A 24,636-nucleotide genomic window follows, 5' to 3' on the forward strand; every position below is an offset into this window, starting at 1 on the left:
ACTGCAGGGCCACAGTCCTGCCCTGCAGCTGGGGAAGGGCCAAGCCCAGGGGGCAGCTGCTGGAGGCTCAAGGGATAAGTAAGAGACAATTAATGGGATTTCTTATTCATCTCCAACTTCAACAGAAATATATTATTTCTACCTGGCAATTAAAAATCTGCACTGTTTTTTTCCCAAGGTAAGAAATCTCATTATGTTCATTTTGCACATTTAGACATGACAGGAAGCTCAGAGTTTTCCCAGGAAAACACTAGAATAGACACATCTTTTCTGCTCTCAATCACTGCCATTCTAGAGAACTTTTTAAGACAGTTCATACTTAATATAAAAGCAGTAATAGACTTTGATATGTTAGAACTTAATTCTAGAACTCTGATTTGTGGAGCTCACTGAATGCACAGCTGGGGATACCAATAAGTGGAAGAAAACAGAAATGTTGCTAGGATTAAAGCTCATGTTCTGAAAGAAACAATCTGCATGAAAACTCAAATATTTGTTTCTGTGATACAGCCACTAAGTGAACATGCATCACTGAAAGACATTGGGTCCATTTCTCTCAAGGGAATGCATTTTACACTAAAAATGTAGAACAAACCCACAGAGCATCAAAAGGATCATGGGAGACAGACAAAGTTTTGAAAAAAAAATGACAACACATAACATCTACAATGTACACACACACCCTGGAAGGTTTATATATGCTCTATATATATTTCAAAGTACACACAAGGTGCCCATGTGGCAGGTTGAGAAAATAGGAATACATCTTGGGAAGGTCATGGAGGAAAAAACCACAGAGGAAAACGAGAGTTATTTACATTCAATAATTCAGTAGCCTTTAACACCTCTATATACAAACAGGCTCTATTTATGTACAGACTGCACTGGGAGCCGAGTGAAGTTATTCCAAACACAAAAGAAAAATACAAAACCCCTTGATAGTTCACTTGAACAAGCGTTTACAGGTTGCAGAGATTTCTCCATTTACAAAGAAAATACTACACATGGAACAGAGAACTTGCATCTTTGGGGAACTTTCAGTCCTTACAAGAGGAGTGTGTTCCCACTGAACCACACAGCCACTGGAAAAAGTGGAATACTTGCAGTGCAAGGAGGTCTTGAGGGGGTTATAATTGCATTTATCGTGCCAGACATATCTTAATTATGAAACTAGTTAACAAGTCATCATTTAGTTGCTGTCAAGGAACAGTTAGAAAAAAAGAACACAAAATCTGGGTTTTCAGTTCCCAAATCAACTCAAAGATGTACCTTCCCCTTCTGCAGCACAATTCCAAAATGCACACAGTACAGAAGTTGCTGCCATTTTACACGTGGCATTGCCCCTCTGTCCTCTGTAGGTTTTATACCCATTTCAGATGTACAAAGCATTTTGTATTTCATTTTGTACAAAGCAGATCAATATCCCACAAGCAGGAAAATACAGAGACCACCCTTGCCTGGCCTGGTAATTTATGATGTAATAATTGGCCTTTTTTTCCTCCCCAGGAAGATGTTTGTCTCTCAGGCAGTGCTGCAAAGGGACACCAGTCACTGTTCTTACCCCATCCAGGACAATTTATATTCCCTTTCTCCCCAAGCTTTATCAGCAGCTCATGCAGGGAACAAATGCCAAAATCCACACCCCAAGCACCAAGTTGAAATTTTCAAGAGAGAAAATATTGCTGTGGCTTGAAAGCTGTTTTCTTTTTTTTGATGTTAACTTTCAAGATGTTACAACAGTCCAGAGCCGTGGCTGCAGCTGTGTTAGTAAGAGGATGGCAAAGCCAAGGCAGTGATGGTGCAAGGAGCAGGCAAAGAAGAGCAAATAGAGGAATGGATTTCTGGAACAGGAACAGTTCCTATGGATCTTGGAAGTACTGTCAGCTTTTTTCCCCTCCAGGGGACACAAGTCCATGGGAAGTTTAAAAGGTTGAAGCAAAATAGTGCTGTTTGCTCATCAATACAGGGAATATCAGATTTGCTCATCCCAACAATCAAAGTGAGCACACCAGGCTGAGAAGAGCACTTAGGAACCAAGTGTACTTAAATCATTATTTAAAAAAAAAATATTTAAAAATCACTAATTGTGAATCTACCACTTCCAGAACTATTTCACTGAGGATCAAGACCTAAACTGTTGTGTCACCATCTCTGATGGCAGAAGTTTCTACAGCAAGTAACAATTCAGCAGCAGCCACACACAGCCTGTCGTTACTGGCAGTTTGGTTTGCTGTCTGCTGCAGTAGTAAGCTGTCAACACTCTCCTCAAAATCCCAGCCCTGCTCCTGCAATGGGTGCCAAACACAGCCCCTGGTGGGTACAGAACACAGAACAGCCTCCCCCACACCCTGTGCTCCAGAGTTTGCCAGGCCACCATCAGCTCCCAGTGCTCAGCTCCCCTCCTGGCTCCCAGCACACTGAGCACCTGCAGCCCAGGTATTTACAGAGCTGCAGCAGCACATGGGGAGCAGAGGATTCATTCCAGATCTGCATTTCCAGTTATCCCAAGCAGGAGCAGGGGATTCATCCCTCCTGACCAGTTCAGGCTGGGGCTGAGGGAATTGGGCAAGCTTCCTTTGCCTGGTGACCACACCGAGCTGCTGGCACAGGGAGCATTAACTGAGCCCCAGGACAATAATTCCACAAGGGAATTATTCCACAACCCCCTGCTTCTGCCCCACTCTGACCCCTGAGTGGCTCACCGAGTGCTTCAGAGGTGCCACACTGCAGCCATCCTGCTCTGGAACTGAGCCTTCCTTAAAGCACCCACGGAGCCTTAGACAGAGTTCAGCTGAGATTTGGGCTGCAAGACAAAGCCTGGTTAGAGCAGCCTGGAACATGCCAAGTCCTGTCGCATTCCAATTGTACAGACTTGTTAGTTTTTTTGGAATATGGTGATTGCCTAAACAAGACTCCACTTCTTGTTAGTACAATAACTTTTATTTGACATCTACAAGATCATTATCTTGTAGTTTTTTGGACAGGTTTATACAATCTCAATTTTTCAATAGTGCAACCTGTGCAAGCAAGAAATGACAAACATTGTCCTTCACTTTCTTATAAACATCTACTATTATAGGCAAAACAAAACTTACCCATATTATAGATAAGTGACTATTCACATTTGTACATTACAATTTCTTTTAAACAGCTCCAGATAAACTCTACAATGTCTTACAACATATTAAACATAACAGAAACAGCACATACAGCGGAACCCTCGAGTGTTTCCCATTCTCTAATTTACAGCTCAAGTAAGGTTTCATCTTAAAAGTGACAAATTAAATTATGTTAATGAAGTAGAAAATATAAGATTGTATGAGAGATGGAAGTGAATTTGCACTTAAGTTTCCATAACCACCTCAGATTAAGGAAATGCTTCAATTTAAGGAAAACAGGCATCCAGCCATCTTTGCAGTACACATTAGGAATACCATTAATACATTAAAAATGAACTAATTTTAATTTAAGATGTTTATCACAAAAAGAACATGTTGTAGACTCAAATATATAACTCCCAGGAGAGAACCAGAAAAAAATGCAACACCTGGGTATAAACACTATAAAAATGCAATAACCAATGCTGTACAACTAAGATTGTGTTTCTCTCTGAATTCCTGTCTCGTGTGTTTATGCTGTCCATGCCCGTTTCCAAAGACATGCACTGTCAAACAGAAACTGGGAAGGAACCTGAATGCATGATGTGCAACCTCTAGGTTTCATGCTTTTATAAACTCAAATTGAAGAGAAAAACCCAATATATATTTTCTATATATATACTCAATACATGCATTCGAGATCTCCCACAGCAATGGCATCGATGCACTGCGTTAAACCCTGAGCACTGTATGACAAGATAAAAATAAAGCCTGCTTGGGGATTTTCAAGCATTTTCAAACAAATTGTGGTTTGTAGCTTAAAAGGCCAAAAGTAAAAGCAAACAGGAAGCACTACAGAGAGCATAAGGAAAGACAGATGCACCACCATAAACAACTGCTGGCTTTCAGTTCTACCAACCTTTTTAGATCTCTTTATTCCCAAAGTATTTGAGACACAACTGAACTGAAAAAGTTATATTTCTTTGGAATCTGTCCCTGATTTTTATGCAAGTGATATGCTTTTACAGCCTTTTCCTCAAACACCAAAGTCAACACCTGTAGCTCGTCCTCTCACGCGTTGTTGAGGTTGGTGATGCTCTGGGGGTGGTGCTGCTGCCAGATCTGCTGCTGCTGCACTGCCAGCTGCTGCGACTGGTCGGACGTCGACAGCAGGTTCACCAGGGGCGACACACAGTTTGCAGGAATGATCAAACCTGAGAACAGCAACACATCAATGGTTTCATAAAAACTCCATCCGTTGTGTTCGTTAAGAGCTCAGGCTGATGATTGCACCCTTTAATTTATGCTACATTCAATAATGACTGTTCTGATGTCAGGTCTAATCAGCACAGCCACAAGTCCTGCTCCTCAGTCCTTCACATCCTTTAGGTTGTGAAGCAAGAGAAAGTTCTCATTTTGCCTGACAACAAAATTTATTCTCATGTTACCTGCTGTCATGAGAAGTCAGCTATCTTTGCTTTTTTAGTCTCACAGAAGTTACATCACCACGAAAGTTTAAACATGAAAAAACCTACATCCAACATCCTAGAAAACAGGTACTAGAGGAGCTGCCATCATGTTGGCACATCCATAAGGAGATCACATTCTAGCAAACATTTGGAGAGTTTGGTTTCTGACATCCCTGTTTGGAGGACTTCACTATGAGGTTTAGTGAAGACACAATCATCTTGAAGTCATTCTACACACTTTCAGTAGCTCAAAAACCATGAAAACAATTATTTCAATGGCCTACTATTAATTGCCCAAAGTGGGGGGAAAAGTGGAGCCATTACGATGTCAGAGAACCTTGGCTGGAGCAGGCTGTGCATGAGATTTTTGCTGCATTAAATCCAAAGAACTGAGATTAAGTGCTCCAAAGCCTGGCTGAAAAAGAAACCTGCCCTTCATTAATATATTGTATCATAGATTTCTACAGCTGCACTTCTTCCCCTCCACAGCAGACAAGCCTGTTCTTTTCCACACCTTTATCCAACCTCAGGCACGGAGCAGTGAGAGGCAGCCCTGCTGCAGGTGCAGAGGAGCAGCCCATGCACCCACCTACGATCCTCTGGCCATCCTCTGTCCTCAGGCGCACGATCTGCATTTTGACGTTGGTGCCGCTGACCGAGGCCAGCACTCCCTCCACCTTTGTCCACACGCTCAGCACGGAGCCACAGAGCACGTAGTAGGTCCTGCAGCGCAGCCCCACCTCGCACACCAGCCCCAGGCCTGCCTTCTTGCAGTTGCCTCTCCTGCAGGCACAGAAAAGCTTTCAAAACCATTCTGCAAACTGAAGTATCTAAGTTCATTAAAAATGAGACTTGTGGTTATTTAATGTGCATTCAGAGCTGAGCACACACACTAAGGGAAGGACACTTGGAGCACAGGTAATGGGAAAGCTTTGGGAAGGGTTGGCCTAGTTAAACACCATCTACAAAATGCACAGACAGCTTTGAGTCAAAGATACCATCACTGAGGTCACCTGAGAGCTGGAGCACGTTACAGGACACTGGTATCTGATCAGGGAACTTCAGAAGCTCCAGTATTAATCTGAAACTTCTACCAGTTATGCAGCTCCTCAGGAATTCAGCCACCAGCTGAGTTCAGACACACAGGAGGCAGCAGAGGAACAGCTGCTTCTGACATCCATCTCATCTCTAAACATTCCCCCCCAATAACATTTGAACTATCAGACTACAATAACAGCACAGATGAAGACACTTCAAGCACAAGCTACTCCTGAGTCACTCTGAGGGTAATTTGTACATCAACATTCATCTCATGTACTGTACTTCAGGGCAAGTGGAAAGCTTGATGTTTTCAGCCACAAGCTGGGTCATTTGACTGGTCATGGGGCAATTTCCCTTACACAAGAAACACAAGACTTTACAGGAGGGACAGAAGAACAGAAGCAGTGATAAACCAGCCCAAAGTGAAACAGCAGAAGTTAAAGCACAGACACTGACCAGTAGGCATGGGTGCAGGTGTCTGCAGAGGAGTTGTACTGCTCCAGCCAGTGTGGCAGAGCATCCTCAGAAGGTACCTGGAACAGTCATCCAAAGAGGGAATGAAGTAAAACGCATCAAAACTTACATAGAATAAAAATAATCTGGTTGTTATCACGAGAAAGGAGGGAGCACCAGCATCAGGATGGTGTACAGAGGTACAGCATCCTACACGATAATAATTTCAAATTATCCATCCCAAAGGGCAAGCAAAATACTTAAACACAGCAGAACCTCAGAGCTTTTTCCATAATCCACCTGATGAGAGTTTCCTTAGGTTCTTGCAAATTCAACACTTGCTAGACCCTAAGGAACCTAATTTTTTATTACCACACCACAGATAAATTATATTTAGAAAGAAATTCAGAAATTTATGTAGGAATGTTAAGATCATGTAGGCCTGCTTAAAAAGATCCAAATAAAAGCTCTGCTCTGGAGAAAGAAGTCTACTTTTTGATTTGTCAAAATGATACATAAAAAGAAATAAATAGAGCCCTTATAATTATTTTTAAAAACAAGCATAACTTTAATGGTTACCTTCTTATATTTCTTTTTCAGATCTGCACAAGTTTCTAGTTTGAGTTGTTTCCCAGTATTTGGTCTGTATATCAAAAAAAGCTTCTTTTTAGGATTCACTTCTTTTACTAGAATTGCTGTTTTCTTGTTATTTCTTATCTGGAAAAAAAAAAGGACAAACCAAAAACTTCCTGAATTAATACATGATGAAAGTATCTGCTTAAGTGATTCTATATTGTGTTTTTTACAGAGTAATTAGTGTGTAATAGTACAACCAAGGACAGTAATACACTTCTAGATCACAGTAACCCACATCAGCCTCACAGTGAAACCACAATTTCCTGGTGGAGGTTTAAATAAGAGCTCTTAATTTGGGCTCATATTCCTATCAGAAAATATCCTGAGGAGATAAAAGGAAGAATTTCATACTCAGTGTTTTAAAAACCCTAAAATTCATTTTCATGTAAGACTCAATGTATTTTGCAAAACTGAACAAGTTTTTCAGTTTAGCCCCCAAAACCTCTGAGCATAATCAAGGAGACAGAAGAATCTTACCTGTAGTGATAAATAAAATCCATCATCTGGACCTGTTTGTTCTGCCCAGATCTTTGTTGCTTCATCCCAAGACATTCCTCTCTCCACACTGATCTGCAAGAGAGCAGTGCAGGGGTATTTGAGTGGGATAAAAGTTACACACCTGGGGACTGAACACATTGTAAAAACTTACTGGCAAATGTTATCAGTTCCTACACAGATGATACAGGATTAACTTACTGTGTACAGCTCTACATGTCCAGAGGTAGAATATCCAGGAGTTAAAAACTTCTTAACATCTGCCTTCCTCACTTTCTCATCTCCAGAGCCCAAATCTGAAAAGGAAATCAAGTTTTATTCTGCTGCTCTGTTCTCACTGAAGTTCAAGAGCACTGTGAAATTATTTACTCACCTAAGATGCCCATGTCATATCTTCCATTCTTTTTAGCATTTTGAATAACTGCATTTAACGTGTCAGAGAAGTACTGGAACAAAGCATTCTGCTGATGGACTTCCATACCAAGAATTCGATTCAGAAATTTCCCTATATTGTTGTAATCTTAAAAAAGAGTGAGAAATACATGTATTAGGTCAAAGAATAAGTTTGATAACCACAAGCCCTCAATCAGTATTCAAAGATTCATACAAACACTACTTAAATACTTTCTTTCAGAAATGCAGAAAACATGAAGTTCCTCAAAAAAGGTCATTTTTAGACAGTTACAAGTTCAGTTCTGCTGCTGGGAACCCACTGTCAGGACATAAGATGTTCCCTGGGACATTCTACAGACACACTGAACACCCAAGTACCTTTATCAAGTGTCAGTATTCCAGATCTGTCTTCTACATTTATCAAGCCTACACCAATCAATCCCTGACGAACATCTAGGAAAGAGAAAGAAATTAAATCATAGCTGCTTTGCCATCTAAAAATAACCCAGTGAAGTAACAGCTTGTTTAGCCATAGGATCCAATTCCAAAGCCCCTGACACCCCTCACTTCCCATTACTTGCAGTTTCTGCTGAATACATCAATAAGCAAGACCCAGCTTTGCCTTCTGTCCCCGCAGGAAGCCCAGGCAGGGGAAAGCACCAATGGCATGAGAACAGTTCCAACAGGTAATAGGAAAATGAAGATAAAATCTGTTTATAATACACTGGCCAAGCAGATACAGAACATTCCTCACACAGAGCTCACAGATCTGGTTTCATGTGTGAACTTCAACATTCAAGCAACGTGCACAGACTCTCACTGGGCGTTTACTCCCATCTGTCTCAGCTGATCATTTTAAATTGTAACAGTAGTTACAGCTCTAACAGTATTTTGATTTTCTGTGAACTGGGGAAGGATCAAAAGGTAGCTGTCACAGCCTTACCTTTGAAGAAGTCTCCAGGAAAATCAGGAGGAGGTGAGACCATTGGGGAGTCCAAGTTCACAATGGATTTCATAACAATCTCCAGAGCATTTCTGCCATACTGTGTAAGAAAAAAAGTTGCCATCCAGTGTTTGTGCCTCAGCCCCAGGCACAAGGTTTAACAGGTATTTAAATTCACAATGAAAAGCTTTCCTGCACCATAGTGAAGGGAATAGTTTGCCACCTTTATGTAGTGCAGTTTATAACTGAAAACAGCCCAGTCTTAATTTTTAATTACAACTGCCAAATTAATCTTTCAGGACACACACCATTTACTTAAGACTTTGATTGTTTGCAAGAACAGAACAGTGATTTACACACATGTTCCACATGGCTTCACAGACAGAATTATGGGTTACACAAAGAGGCCTTCCATCAGCAAGTGATACAGTTAAAGGTAAGGGATGGAGAGGAACCTTCCTCAACAGGTCATCTGTGGAATAAATGCCACAGCATCAGGTCTCCAAAAGAAACAAAATTGTCACCTTGTTGTCAAAATTGAATCTGCTGAGGTCTCGAGTTTCTGTGGCCCGTCTGTCCCCGTGGGTGAGGGCTCCCTGTTAAGACACATCATTGTCATTACATACAACTTTTAAGAAAAAGAAATCTAAGTTGCATTTTCTCAAAGGAAGGATTAGACCTCTTGAAACATCTTACCAAACTCTCCAGTCTTTTTGCAACTATAGATGCAAATCTTTGCTCTCCTGCCAGTTCAGAAATGAGGAACACATACTCTGGAGCAGTCACTTGGTTGGATCTATGAGTTCTCCCTGGATAATTAAGTAGAAGCATGTAAATCAGATAAATTCTATTCCACTGAATATTTTTAATAAAATATGAACTGCGAAGAGCAAGGAAAAAGGGTAGAACTTAATCCAGCTTAAAGTTAGTTTCTGCTGTAATACAGCAAAGAGAAGGTAGCACAGAGATACTCTAAAAGTTGTGGCAACTTCTGTAAAGACATTTCTTATGTGAATGAAACTCCAAAGCTGCAGCCTAGGCTTGTTCATGAGGTTTCCTTCAAAGCTTTCAAGACCATTAGCCATGACCACAGATAAAGCTGATGAAATTCTGTTCATGGGTACAAGGGACTGGAGGGGTCCTTAGGAAATGCCTACTCCATCTGATTTCCCACCTTAGCAATAAATTCAGTTATTATTGCTGAGTCTGCTGGGTCAGGACACAGTGAGTGATTTACCAAACTGCTGGATTGCTCTGTCTGCACTCCATGGCAGCTCCAGGGTCATGTGAACCCTCCTCCTCTGGTTCTTGGCCCTGCGGTCTGCTTGCAGTGAGATACCAGAGCTGGCAGCCTCTGAGATGATGGCAATGTTCTGTGATTGAGAAAAGAACTCTTAGTTAGCAATAAATCCAAGATCAAGCTTCAGTTTCCAAAAAAAATTTCTTGTTTTACAACTATTACCAAACATGGATCTGGGATGGTTTCACTGTTACTCACAAGGCAGAGGGAGGGCAGCAAAGGTGTGGCTTTCTGTATCAGAGTTAGAAATACTAATGAACTTTGCTGAGTGAAAGGAGGGGGTTTTGCTTTACTTTTCAACAACAACTCTCTGTGCAAACAAAGATTTGCCATCCCAGAGGGCAGGTCTCCTGACACTGGCCTGTACTCTGAAGGAAAAGGGGAGGGACACAGGCTTGCTCCAATAGCAAACACAGAAAAGACAAAACATTGCTGCTAATGCTGTACAGGGAAGAGGATCCAGCCATTCCAGTGCCTGGATGCATTTGCCTTGAAAGAATGTAAATGTTTGGACTGTGCACAAATCACTTACAGGAACCAGAGCTTTTACTCTGAAGTGTCACAAGGGACCACACAAGTTCCATGCACAGTGACATTTACTCCATTTGCCCTCTTGTGGCAGCAGGGCCCAAGTGAACCACTGGGAAGGGCTTTCTCCCCCCACTTCTTTTATCAGATGCAATTCTACAATTATTCAGGTCAGGATTTTCTTTCAGAGTGCAACATTAAGGGCAGAAGCCACCACTCCTCCCAGTGGGACTTCTCAAGCCTTGTTAAGGTTAACAGGCCCCACCTTCTCCCTTCACCCCTCACTTTAAGTTTTCATACAGTGGCCTTCCCCATTTCCCAATTTAATTATTTCCTCTTGGAAGGGGAGGTGCACAGTGACCCAGATCAATGAATCAAAGGTATGAATCACAAATCTGCCTTTTAAACACATATTGTTTTAAAAAAAACAGCTCAAAGGTGCCAGCTTTCAGTTTGGCACATGGGTGCACACCAAGCACAGGCCTCTGAGGTCACCCAAACTACAGCCTGACCTTTCAACACACTGATTTAAAAAACAAACCAGCAGTGAACTGAGTGTTTCTTAACTAGAACTTACACTACCTGCCAGTCACTGGTGAATAGCTTTGAGTTACTATGGCACTGGCACATGTGCCTACAGGCTCTCTCCACAGATTACCTTATCTCCATCCATGAACCTCTGCTTTTCTGTGATGTTCAGGATTTCCACGGGCACGTCGAGTTCAGACCTGGACTCGTAGGAGATGCTGCCGTCGTCGTTGCTCACCACTCTGCCTTTGCGGCCCGTCATCTTGGGAGGGAACACGAGCTCAGGGCAATGCCAAAACCAGCCCAGCACCCAGAGCCCCAGGCAGCATGGTGGATCCATGCACACACAGTAAAATGCCCAGTCATTTACTCTGAGTGCAAAACTGCTATGTGGAATGTGACAGAGATGATGCTGTATTATGCCACTGTTCATAAGGGATTTACCAGCAGCACTAAGAAAATAAGCTCAACAGACAGCTTGGGCTGCCACTGATTTTAACAGGGTCTCTTAAATCACACTGATGCTGCTACTTGATAAAAACAGGTAGCTTAAAGACGTTTTTCTGAAGTTATTGAGAGATTCATCAGGCTTTTCATCAACACAAAGGTTCTTGATCTCCACTGCCTTGAAGGATGAGTTAAAGCTCCTGTCTGTTTAATACACACCAGCAGCAAATTGGCTATAGCCAGTCAGAGAAACAGACCACAGTAAAACAAAAGAGAAACTGGTGTGATTTACCCAACCAGAAGCCATCAAATCTCAGAAATAAGTGTTCACCTACACTCAAAGCTCCCCCAGTATCCCAACACAATATTCAAATTTCTCTTTCATTCAGAGGCAGAGTGACCTCTGCTCTCATTCCTGAGATCACTGTCTAAAACTGATACACAAACTTTTTAAAAACATACTTTTTTCTTAATATGTGATCACCAGCCTACCTCTGCAACATTTTCAGGACCACCCAGTTCATCTATAAGCTCATCCAGTGTATTAGGTGGAAGATCTTCAGCCAGCTTTTCCAGTTTATCCAGCAGTTCTTTTTTCATTTGTTGGGCCCTTTCAACAGCATCCTGACTCGTTACAAAGCTGCTGTTTGTGTTACTGTTTGCTGAAAGTTAAGAAAGACTCTTTGAGATTTAGAATTTTATTGCCTAACTGCTAGGAAATTAATAACATCAAAGAAAGCTGCTCTTACCAGACGTGTTGGTACTAGAAGTGGTGGTTCCAACAGTGGAAGTGAAGCAGCTGGGTCGTTTGGATCCCAGACCAGAGGCTAGTAAGGCACTTTGAATAGAATCTGGATCTATGCTTTTCTTCTTTTTCTTTTCTTTATTTTTTTTATGCTCTTTTCTAATCAACCAGGGATCTGAAGTTAAATAAAAATTTCAAACATTTACTAAGCAGCCATCCATCCCTTTGAAACAAATACATTCTCATTGCATAAAGTGACTTACAAAAGTCTGAATTCCAGAGTATAAAAAACTAATTGAAGCTTCACATCCCACTAATTGCAGTCTCACTGGAACTAAACTGCCTGCTTAGTAAACAGTCATATGTGGCTCACTGAAATGTTTGGGAAGACTTTCTGTTTCCTCTCTGCAAATACAGCTACTTTCTTGATGAAACACTTAGAGAGCCTTACCATCTTCATCATCTTCACTGGATTCATCTCTGAATGGGTTGAAGTCGTCATCGTCTCCAGAACTCAAAAATTTGGAGCTCTCATTGTCACTTTCTTCATTGTCTGAAGCATCAGACTCACTTTCACTCTCATCAGAGCTGCTCCCTGCAAGGCCACCTGTTTTGCGGGCTTTTTTGGCTTCTCTGCTTATTTCTTCACCTAATTCCATCATCCCACAAGAAAGAGCAGTTAGTTTAAACCTGGTAGTCTACACACTTTGAGGCCTGTTTTACCACACAAACTAGAAAAACATGCAATTTTTGAAAACAGAACAATTTAAAAGAATCCAAGTATTAAGCAAGACCTCTTTCCCAAGTTTTTTACCATCACCTACTTTTAAGATAACCAGTTTGGGCAGGGGGTAGTATTAGGCTTCTCTTAATTGAGCCTCAAGATATAGAAAGTTACCTGAGTGACTACATCAGAAGTGATCTGACACAGACAAGGCATTTTGGGATATGGTTCCATAGCAGATCAACCCAATTTTGAGCAAAATTAACTAAAATTTACAGGCTATATTGCTTATCAGAAATATAACATCTATTAATGGCAGCCTCTAGCCTTAGGAGATCTGCAATACATTCCCTTTCATGGATGACTGTACAGATATTCCCTTTTTTCCCCAGACAAAGTTCACTCTTAGGCAGCTGGGAAGTTGCCATTTTCACTGTGGCATTAGTGTAGGAACTCCAGCATTACCTTTTCTTTTCTTTACTTTGTTCTCCTTGCAAGGGCTGTCTCTGGGTGAATTGTTGTTACTTTGAGCAGTCAGGTCAATTCCCAACAAGCTGAACAGCTTCTTCCTGTCAGGAGCTGGAAAGTGCTTCTCAATAAGAGACTGGAATACTCCTCTGTTTAAGAAAAAAGGGTTGCTCAGTGGAATTTGCATTTATTTAAAGTACAAACCTGTAACACTGAACAGCTTGCTTGACTTCTCTGAAGAATGACTCCTTGTGAGTGCAGTTGGACACTCTGTATTAACACCCACATTACTGTATTTGTCACCTTCTTAAAAGTAGGACACACCTCTTTTACAGCACTGTTATAACTTGTTAAATTTGTTTTTGGTAATAAGTGGCATTGCTACTGCCATTTTTTAATTGCTCAATTTAAGTAAAAAATTAAGTTAATAAATTAAGATCTTCAGCAAGGCAGCCCTGGGATTGGCTCTGGTCCCTCTGATCAAAGAGGGAAGTCATGGTCTGTAACTTGCTCTGGTATAAATGCAGCACACACTTGGCAGGTCTCCCCATCCTCCCAGTTTGAGAACAGTCTGAGCTGTTCACACCTGAAAACATCAGTCTGGAATGCCAGGAGAACCAGCAGACAAGCACTGCCTCACCTGAGCAGTGCTGCCAGATTTTAGGTACAGGCAACATCTCTAAACATCACTAAAGGACTCCCAACCTTCCGTGCACTGATGCACATTTGACACACACAAGGACAAATGGCCACATACACAAACCAAGTTGGATGAAGGTTAGTTTTCTAAAGAACAGTTTTAAAATTCAGTCTTACTTTGCTGTAGAAACGAAGTCATTCAATTCCCCACCACCTTCCTCCAAAGCTTCCAATGTTCTTGCTTCTCCTGTTGACTGCAGGCCAATGACAACGCACTGAAGAACAAATGAATACCAGACAGTGTCACTATGAGCTGTAAGCTGTTATTTTGCCTGATTTTCTGCTCATTAGATGGCATGAAGTACAAAAGCATGCTCCTACTATGGCTGAAATTATTTGTATTATATATGAAAAAAATTAATCTAACAGCTTTATCTTTAAGACAAATGTTTAAAAATCAGTCTTGATCAACTTACTTTGCCATTCTTGATTTCTTCCCGAGCCAGCTGCACCACCCTCTTCACCTTTGAGGCTATGCAAAGGTACTTGAAAAACCTCTGGTGAGCTGACCAGAACTGACCCCACATGGACTTCTTCATGCGCTGCTCCGCGTCGATGAGATCGGCCGCTTGCTGGAACCTCTCTCGAGCACTGACCCACTGAACAAGGAAAGCAGCATTCAAATTTCAACCAGCTCCAATCTCTCATAACTCAAGAGAAAGCAAATTCCAAAAGGGGTTCTTACCAGTTTCACAGATTTATTGTACATTTTAACATATTCCTGTGAGAGCAGAACTTCGTCGATTTTGAAAGTTACACCTGAAAAACTCAACTGTCTGGCTATGTACATTCCTCTCAGCTTCATATCCATAGCAACTATTTCCATGGCACCAACACCTCTAAAATAAAGGAACAATTTAAATCCATATTAGAATTTTCAAAAGCAAGAATTTGTTAAAAAAACACATCAAAACACAACCCCAAGTACTTTAGAAAAAAACAGGTTATGAATGTGAAGGAATGTTTTTGAAATAATTTGAAATTTGGTCTTTACATAAAATTGTATCCCTGCCTTGTAAATGTTAAGTGTATCCCAAGAGGTAAAACTCAGTTACTTTTTTCCCAAATGACCTAGGATGGATTAGGAGACAGTAACTTATAAATTTGAACTGGATAACAAAGTTGGTCCAAATATCAGCAAATGCTTGCATTCTAATTTTATAAACTGCTGATGATTTGAAATAATATAAGCAATTTTAATTTTTTCAGATTTATGCTGATATGAAAATTATTTAACTGACTGCTACTCACAGGCTTGGGGCTCTAACTTCATTATTGCTTATTTAATTGCACCCAGTAATGAAGAGAGGCTACACTTGCAGAGTCCAGAAAAACCACACATCATGTAGATGGTAAACAAGATGTATCCTAAACCCTACTGTGGCATTCTGAAGTGTTTAAATTCTTTTTGAGTAGGCAAAGCAAGATGCTCAGGCACCACAGAATGCAGCAGCCGCCTTTTCTACTGACCTCTCGCATTTTGTATTATTAGTTTGTTCTGAAACACCAAGTACCTTGTAACAGCACAAAGAATTTCCCTGAACTGGGTTCTTATGCCAATAAGCACAAGATTTCCTCCTGTTAAATTGCCTAAGATGAATGCATAAACATTAGAGGCCTTCTGCAAATAGGGAGCCATTAACTACACTGAGCATACCCACTACAATACAGGGCGTTTTCATGGGGAGCAGCAAAGTATTTTGCTTTCCTAACACCCACATTTTTGAGAGGCCTCTTTTCCCAGAAAGCTTTTAAAGCTCTCAAAATTTTCTGTGAACAAAGGAAACATCTTATTTTTCACCACTTATGATAAATAACACTTCTGCTAGATATAGAAGCCAGAGTTTTTAATGTGACAGGACATGCTTGCAAAGGACTAGAAAGTGAAGACAAGGAACAGGGGAGCACAGTCAGCCACAACCCTGAGCATTCTGCTGTAGGTCTTTGAAACTTTACCTTCTTTCAACAGCCTGAATAAAATCACTGAATTCCCTAAATGGAGTTCCTTCACCCCATATTCCAAGACGGTTCATATATGCCATGTTTCTTGGCTCAGATGCACCTAAAAAGAGAAACATAAATCTGTACCAGTGCTAGCAAAGGCATCCAGAAACATTTAATACAAACCCAGCAGTACATACCTGTGGCACTGGCATAAACAACCCTGGCTTTTGGAAGTTTATTTTGAAGTTCCAATACAGCCAGACCTGTTTTTGTTGGTTTTGATGAACCAACAGGACACAGATTCTTTGCTTTATGACACTCGTCAAATACGATCTGAACCGTAATTAAGGAAAAGCTTTGTCCCACTAATGTACAGAATGAGAAGCTACAACAGAAGGCAAGAAAATCAACTACAATGGGGGAGCAGATGGAAATTGTAAACTCCAAACACTGGTCATTTTAACTAAAAAACCTTGGAAAAATATTTAGATAGTAAATTGGCACACTAGAGTTCTTAAAAATGCTGATGATACTCCAAATATATATTTAAATAAATCCATTAAAAATATCAATGTAAACTTAGGGTTCTTAAGGACAATTGTTTAATTTTATAGGTTTGATGTAGAAAAAAAACAAACTTCACTCTTGTACCAGAGTTGTGTGGCAACAAGTTGATGGTAATATGTTTGGCACAAAGTTTGTAAAAGTGTAAGTGTAATGTCAGAACATGCATACAACTGATCGCTATCACAAATAAAGAATACCTAAAAATCTTTAAAGATATAAGTATAAACAGTAATTTCATTATAATCAAATGAATTCCAGAAAAAGGATACAACTCCATCAAAGTCTTCACCACACCAGTGAAGAAGCTGCTTTAATCTGGTTTTGTATTTACCACCAGACTGACTCTCCCCAATAAGAGAAGAATAGGTAGCAAAGATGACACCTTTCTTCACACTTCCATTGTGTTTGGAAGAAATCTTCCCATACTTGAACTGCAATAAATAGAAATTACAGAAATTAATCAAGAGAGACCCCTCCTCAATCCCACCTACCAGATGAAGGGATGCAGTGGGCTCAGACTGAAAGGTGTGAACACTTGGAGCCACCCACAACCCCACATCAAGATCAGGGCATGGCTGATGGCAACCTGGTTAAGGGGTTACACAGGGCCTTACTTAAACACAGACATAGGGAAGACTGAATCTGAGGCTTCAAAAGCTTAGCAGCCACATTCTTTGGCTACATGGTTTCCTTAGTTTAAATACAATTGAGATTTTAGTTTCAATGTATCCGTTTAAGAGCCAATACCTCAAGTGTACTTTACAGCTGCTACCTTAAATGATGATTTCTAAAGCCTTATTTTGGAAATTAAGAACTCACAAAGCAAAAATACCAACTTAAACCAAACTTTTGAGTTCAGTGAATTCAACCAGTAATCACACTTTACAATTTAAGCAGCTAATCCAGAGCAGAGGCAGTGTCTCCAAAAATAACTGCACACCATTGCTGCTTTAATAAATCACTGAGCAAGTCTATTATTCAAGTTTTACACATAAAATGCATTACATACAAAGTGTGCACTGAGAGATAGAAAGAAAAAAAAATCAAATGCTATACAGCTTTAAGGACGTAAAGAATATTTCAACTTCTAGAAAACACTTTACTAGTAGTGTCAGTAGTAGCTTGAAGTGTAGTTTTTTTATAAAAAAGCACACATGCTAAGACTTAATCCTACAAGGGGCCTATTTACATGATTAACTTAAAGCTCTGTGTGGTTCTTTGTAAGATTTAGGCCTGTCAAACAAGACCTAGACAGCAAATTTATTGAAATTAGTACATTCTTGCTCTTAAAACAGTCAACATGCACAACTCGTCACACAAGCGTACCTAAAGGTTTGCCTCAACTGTACATAGTAAAAAGTTTCCACACCTTGTTTAATGAATGCACCAATATGTTTTTTGCTCCAATATCTCTCAAATCTCTCTCAGCATCGTATTTCAGATCATTTGACACGCTAAACCTGAAGACACAAAACAAAGCACATTCTGTAAGTCACAGCAGGTCAAAAGGCAGTCAGCTGCTAGAACATTTGGCAGAAGACAGATGACCCTGAATTTAAGTCATAGAGTCACTGGAGTGTCTGCTCTAACAAATCCTGATACTTACCAGACTGCTCTTTTTCTGCCTAACAAGTAATTTTCATAGATTATTCCAGCTATGGTCCTTCCTTTTCCTACACCAGCACCATCACCTATCAAGAATCCAGCTCTGTCTCCATTGGGCAGGAATGTTTCATGTTGCTGTAGGAGAAAGAACAAAAAACTTGTACTCATTCTCCAGAACACATCACAGGGGATTGTCAGAAAAGAGCAAACATAAGAAACATCCTATTGGAGGAGACCAAGTGGTCCAAGCAAACTCCTGGCAGCAGGAAGAGGGGATTTTATTTAGGGAAGAGCACAGCACCCTAACTGCATTGTGTGATCCATTCTCCCCTTTCTTTCCTCAGCATCCAGAACTGTTCTAAACATCTGTCCAATATTTTGTGCCTTTTCCTAACCCTCTGACAGACACCTACAGCCTTTTGTAGCAGGAAGACTCAGACATCCACAGCCTGTGGAATGCAGTGTTCTGAATCTACCCATTTTAAACCAATCTCCTGTCAGTGTCACCAAGCTCTGCTTTGCTTTTGGTTTTGTGTGATATCACTCCTTGATTATCTTAACCCTGATTTCATTCCCATTCCTTTCTCTCCTCCCCAGCCCCAGGTGTCCCAGCTGTGTCAGTCTCTTTTCATGAGGTAACTTTTCCCTCTGTGACCATTTTATTCAGTTGTCCCCTAACTCCAATGCCTCCTTCCCCACAAAGTGCTGCACACACATCTGGGGTGGGCACACTGAAGTTTAACCCAGCAGCAAAATAACACCCAGTGCTGCTCTCTATTCCCTTCCCAAGGATGTCAAAGAGGGCTGGCTTTATCAGCCTGCTGCTACTGCAGCCATTAAATTACTTCAGGGAAATAAAAATGACTAACATGTTCTAAGACAATTAAGAGATCACCATCATGGAAGTGGTTTAGAGGAAATTTTCCTGGGTGTATTACCTCCCATTTATCTGAGCTGAAGCTCACCTGCCATCTTCTAATGCAACTCAAACCTTTAAGCTCTTATTATTTTATCTCCTTGTAAAACTGACATAGCTGTGCTTGTCAGATTTTAGTTTTTCTTCTTAAATTCTCTGTTAGCTTTTAAGCTGTGCTGATGTCTGGCATACCTGGGCTGCATAAGTGATTGCTTCCAGCTGCAAAGCTGACAACCAGCCACTGTCAATTGTTTCCTCTGATATTGATGTCTGGTACCACACATCAGGAGGAGTCACACTGGATAACGAGCTGGTTTCCACTACTGGGTCAGGGTGACGTAGACCAATTTTTACTGGTGGAGAAAGAAAAGGAAGGAAGGCAGAAGATGAAAACAAAATACAGAGTTCTGTTGCTGCAGCACAAGTTATTATATTTACCCAAACAACTTAAAATTGTGATTGCAAAGGCTGAAATCAACAAGTATGTTGCAATGAAACAATCTGTCAAGTGTTAAACTGCATTGCATATGAACACATGAATCTGAATTTATAACTGCAATCCTAACTTTCTCTTCTCACCAGCTTCCCACAATTTTTATGAGATTAGATAAAATTCACTTTACAGAAAATTAAAGTATTTGTGTACTTTACTTGTTTGAGAAAAACTAGTCTGAACCTTGTCTTCCCAAAAAGGCCAGAAGCAGCCTCAGGATGCCAGAATCACAAAAGCAACATTCTTCTCACTATTTATATAGTGCCATTTTTAAGCAGAATGAGAGGAGAAAAGATTTAGAACAGACATGGTTTAATTGCTGACAGATCTCATCAGTAACAATAAAAATTAACCATTCAGCTACAAACTCCCTGCAAAATTTTTGCCTTGCTTTTACAGCAGGTCACTGTATGTGGCAAACAAGATAACAGCTTGTTGTCAATAGGTACAACAAAGAAAAAAGAAAAAAGAGGAGATGGCAATTAACAGCAGTACAAGATTCACTCAAAAAACAACCAAGAGCCAGTTCTAAGTAGTCAGCCAGGAACAATGCAGGAAGAATGTGCTTAGGGTGATTTCACACCAAAAGTCTCAGACTAGATTCCTAAGTGTAGCAGTGAGCACTGAATTCCTTTACAAAATTTCCTCTGCTGAGGCATAAGGCATCTTAACAGAGGTAAAAAAAAAGCCTGAATTTGGTTCATCAGACATATCTGTGAAACAAATACTGCTCAATGATACTGAAGAACTCCTCTTCTACTTAAAAATCCACTTATCTTCCAAATCTAAGTGTTACAGAAGATGCATTTCCTAGGAAAACCCACAATGTATTCAGGTCCTGTTAACTTCAGACACTATCTATTTTCTGTGTTAGTAATTACACAAGAGTAAATACATTAACTCTCAAAGCATTCAGCCTTTTGATGTAACAGAAGACCAGGTCATACATTTTATTGGCATATATTCAGCATAGGTCTCTGCATGGCCCATTTCTTCTTCATCTTCTTCCTCGGGTTCCTCCTCTTCTTTTACTGCTGGCACTTTCTAGAATTGAGAAATACTTGTGTTAGTCAAACAGCCCATTGTTAATATTCCATCTCCTGGAAATTAACATGAGAAAGGAAATGAGGACAAACACGCACTTCAATGTTTTAACACATGTAGGGAACAAACCAGTGAAACTACACACAAACAGATTTCTTATACTCTGAACAACCCTCTAAAGACACTAAGTCAGGCAACTTCCTCTTCTTCGCAAGGAGATCAAGCACTCCACACTCACATAAGCAGAATTAAAAAGAGATTCTTCTTGCTGCATATTAAAACCAGATTATGACTTAAAGAAAATGGCCTTGAAAACATGACAACCCTAATGTTCAAGACTCCCCTGGAGTCTCCTGCAGTTCCACATTCATGGCATCATTTCACAACTTCATAAGTAAATAGTCAGTGCTGTCCAGTATTCTCTGAATGCTGACAGTTACCCATTTTCTGTGACCCTGACCAATGTAAATATATAAGTATTTGTAAAGCACTCAATAGATGAAAAATTAAATATCTTCCACAACTAATGTTTAATACAAAAGTGATCTGAAAAACCCTTTCTGTATGGCAGTCACTGAGGAGCACAGTTCTTCCCAAACATCAGCCTGAGTCTAGCTATCAGTGAAGATGCCAAAACTCAAATGTTTACAGCATCAGAATGTAATTTTATTACATTTAGGAAATTGAATGATATTCAATTTACATTTTCAATTTAACTGCCCAGAAGCACAGCCATGCTAGGGGGAAGTCTTTCAGTTTCCTCACTGCTAGTGATTTCAAAAGAAAATGTTTAACCCAGAGGAAATGCTATGCTTATCACCTTTAATCAGAGCCACACCCTTCTTGGCCCACACCACCTTCTGCTAAGGACAGTAATTTCTTGAAATTGTCATTTACTATCTAAGCTCAGCACAGCTGTTAACTTCACTCATCTAACCAAGTTTCATCTTGTGGAGCAACTGACCTTTTGAACAAACAGATGCACTTGACAGTTCCACCACACACAAGACAAGTATGAGTAACTCCTGGAACTGGTCACAACTGTTTATGGCCAGCAACACATTGGTTTGGCAAATTAATCATTTGTGCCACTTACCACAGTCGGTGAAAAACTTCTCATTTTAATGTCATTTATCCATATTCTTGCTACCTCTTTTGTGGAAGCCTCCTTCTTCACTGCACCATTGCTTAGGTCAGCTGCAAAAGAAAAGAAAGCTGTGGTTTACAGAATTCCCTCCAAACATCAACTGACATTAACATGCTGCTCTACTAATGAGCTGAAAGAGAAGATTAAAGTATCCAGGAGCACAATGATGCTTCAAGAACAAATTTGTAACACAATCCTTTAAGAAGAACATTTATTAACTTTCCTGTCTTCAGTCACATTTGCAAGGAACTAGAAATAGGGCTCAGTACACAACTAAAATAATTTGCATAAGGATGGATGCAAAATATTGAAAGCAGCTGTCAAGATTCCATCATATCAATGCATGTAATAAACTTAGCATAATTGCCTCTAAAAACAATTAGGGCACTTGCACAAATAAATGTTTTCCTCAAAGACCTTGCATAATTTAACTTCTTAATATTTTCCCATCTAGAACTCCTGCTGCCTGAATTATATGAAAAGACCATTTTCCTTCCAAGAGCTTCTCTTTTCTACAAGTATTTGTCATTTTTTTTAATAAACGCAAGAAAATATCCAGAGACACAGGAACACAAATAAGATCAGGAATGCAGTTCTAGAGGTTGCAGGTCTCCTTTTCACTTTACACAAGCTACAGATTGCACTGTTTTCTGCAGCTGTGCCACTCTAACAGTTACTGTGTGCTGGTGTCACCTATCCTGTGCTTCTCTGAATTTTCACTTGATTTAACAGGACTGACTTATCCCCTTGTGCTTTCTCCCCTCCTTTACTCCCTTCCCCAACTTCAGTTCATGTCCCAACTTGGGTTTTGCAACCACTCCCTAAGAGAAAGCAGTGACACAAAGAGGGACATTCTGCTTTTTGTTTCAGTTCTAACAGACAGCTCCTGCACTGCACTCTCTCTGCATACAGAAAAATAGGTTATGCCAACCACACCTATAAAATCAGCAAAGCTTGTTTCAGAGACAATGAAAATAACAAATCCAGAAAATGCCTGCATATCTTTTAGAAAAAAAAAATTAGCGCTGAAGATATTTTCAAACTGAACTAGTCTGATCTTAACCTCATGCTAAAATCAGAACTTAAAGTTAGTTACACACACACACAGAGCTTTTCCTTATGCAAGTTGACCACATGTTAGAAATCACACACAAGGAAATACTATGGAAGAAATCACAAAATTAAGATTTGGAGTGTGATAACAAAGAACTTGTGGTATTTAACTTACTGCAGCATTTCAGAAGTAACATGAAAATAAACAGCAAGTTTTTAGGACTTAATTTCTTAAACAACAGATCTGATGCCTCCAATGAACAAAGGGATAGGTTTTCCTTTTGCAGGAGACAATTCACACAAACAACTTGTGTGCTACAAATCTAGTTTGGAAGATGTCAAATAGAAAATAGAACTACTTTGTTGTAGTTCCAAATATACACCAGAACAGGAACTGGTGGAGACTCCAGTAAGATACTGAAGTCTATTAGCTAATGTTCACAAAATAATTTCACCAATTTTCCAGCTGCAATCTGTCATTTTCCTCATTCCATGCCGCAAATCAAGAGTTTAATTTTTTAATTCTGTTATTTCATACTACTTCATCCTGAATTCTAACACTACTACAGTTAAAATGAAATTTACCAGGTTTCCTGAATTCATTTTACCAGGATGTTGTACTTATCAATGAAAATCCTGGATGTGCAGAGTTCTTTGTTATTTCACTAGTCAAATAAATACTGTAATGACAAAGAAAGAAAACTCACTTGCTGCTGTTGCTACTGGTTGGGCAATATTAGGAGGTGGCTTCAACTTCATGAGTTCATTAAGACTATTGTTCTTGAGCAGATCTTTCAGCTGAATCTGGTCCTTGGGAGGTGCAGTGCTCAGGGCACTGCGAACTGCTGGTGCAGCCACCGAGGGCCGGGTGGTTGTGCTGGTCTGGATGATCTTTGCTACAGTGATCGTCTGCCGCGAGGTCGTGACAGGCGTCGTTTTTGTCACCACTATCGTCGTCCCCAGAGTTGGAAGCTGATTTATTTGATTCAGCACAAAGGTTGTGGTGGATGGTGGTTGCTGGTAACAAAGAAGCAGGGAAATTTTCAGAAAACAGTCAAAAAGAAAGAGCAAACTTTATTAGACTTTAGTTAGCACATAGGATACACCAGTTTTTAAAAGACACTTGAAATAAGAAATGTCTTTAAATAACATGCTGAAGGTGCCAGAGTAATTGCTTTGTACTGCAACAGTATCTCTTAATACATTGTACATATTTCAGAAGGTTTTTTTTTTTTTATATTTTATTTTAAGGTAAAGGGGAAAAAAAAAGAAAAATTCATCACCCATGTACAAGATATGACCACTATTGTACATATTTCAGAAGGTTTTTTTTTTAGATTTTATTTTAAGGTAAAGGGGAAAAAAACAAAAATTCATCACCCAGGTACAAGATATGACCACTACAGCCTTCCCCATATCTGATACAGCCAGTCCAACCCACTGCTGGCCAAGGCCTGGCTAGTCAGTGTCACTGGAGTGCCTGTGAGAAGGTATTTGTTTAACAACAGGCAAAAACTGTTACACCATCAGCAGCTGGGATGGAGGAGTGAGAATATGTGAGAAACCCTGCAAACACCAAGGCCAGGGAAGGAAGGGGAGGAGGTCCCCAGGTGCCAGAGCAGGGACTCCCCTGCAGCCCTTGGAGGACCATGGATGCCAGGAGTGAAGTTGAGCCCAGGACAAAGGAAGGAGTGGGAAGAAGGTATTTTTAGATCTGTTCTTATTTCTCATTTTCCTCAATTGTTAACTGGCAACGAATTAATTTCCTCGAGTTGAGTCTGGTTGGCCCATGACAAATTGCTGATCTCCTTGTCCTTATCTCAACCCATGAGCTCTCACCACGGTTTTTTAGCCTTTGTGCAGCTGAGGTGGAGGAGTGATAAAGCAGCTTTGTGGGCAG

The 24,636-nt window shown here is 40.2% G+C and overlaps 1 protein-coding gene across 1 annotated transcript in view; it reads right to left on the reverse strand.

Annotated features, from left to right (window-relative positions):
• Positions 1-686: 686 nt before the first annotated feature.
• The window catches only part of SBNO1 (strawberry notch homolog 1), a 30,593-nt gene continuing 6,643 nt past the window's right edge, over positions 687-24,636 (reverse strand). The window contains exons 4-32 of the mRNA XM_039724503.1: positions 23,444-23,753; positions 21,633-21,733; positions 20,440-20,536; positions 19,192-19,352; positions 18,085-18,218; positions 17,848-17,938; positions 16,748-16,909; positions 16,109-16,244; positions 15,924-16,029; positions 14,653-14,806; positions 14,384-14,566; positions 14,085-14,182; positions 13,266-13,417; positions 12,528-12,725; positions 12,081-12,251; positions 11,824-11,993; positions 11,015-11,146; positions 9,766-9,901; positions 9,225-9,337; positions 9,053-9,124; positions 8,529-8,628; positions 7,964-8,038; positions 7,566-7,712; positions 7,394-7,488; positions 7,175-7,267; positions 6,641-6,778; positions 6,065-6,141; positions 5,157-5,350; positions 687-4,312 (exon numbers count right to left, since the gene is read on the reverse strand). Of these exons, the coding sequence (XP_039580437.1) occupies positions 4,170-4,312; positions 5,157-5,350; positions 6,065-6,141; positions 6,641-6,778; positions 7,175-7,267; positions 7,394-7,488; positions 7,566-7,712; positions 7,964-8,038; positions 8,529-8,628; positions 9,053-9,124; positions 9,225-9,337; positions 9,766-9,901; positions 11,015-11,146; positions 11,824-11,993; positions 12,081-12,251; positions 12,528-12,725; positions 13,266-13,417; positions 14,085-14,182; positions 14,384-14,566; positions 14,653-14,806; positions 15,924-16,029; positions 16,109-16,244; positions 16,748-16,909; positions 17,848-17,938; positions 18,085-18,218; positions 19,192-19,352; positions 20,440-20,536; positions 21,633-21,733; positions 23,444-23,753 (3,939 nt within the window). The 3' untranslated portion in view covers positions 687-4,169. The remainder of the gene's footprint in view (positions 4,313-5,156; positions 5,351-6,064; positions 6,142-6,640; positions 6,779-7,174; positions 7,268-7,393; positions 7,489-7,565; positions 7,713-7,963; positions 8,039-8,528; positions 8,629-9,052; positions 9,125-9,224; positions 9,338-9,765; positions 9,902-11,014; positions 11,147-11,823; positions 11,994-12,080; positions 12,252-12,527; positions 12,726-13,265; positions 13,418-14,084; positions 14,183-14,383; positions 14,567-14,652; positions 14,807-15,923; positions 16,030-16,108; positions 16,245-16,747; positions 16,910-17,847; positions 17,939-18,084; positions 18,219-19,191; positions 19,353-20,439; positions 20,537-21,632; positions 21,734-23,443; positions 23,754-24,636) is intronic.

This window comes from Passer montanus, unplaced genomic scaffold, assembly GCF_014805655.1.
Source record: "Passer montanus isolate IOZ18808 unplaced genomic scaffold, ASM1480565v1 scaffold53, whole genome shotgun sequence".
NCBI lineage: Eukaryota > Metazoa > Chordata > Aves > Passeriformes > Passeridae > Passer > Passer montanus.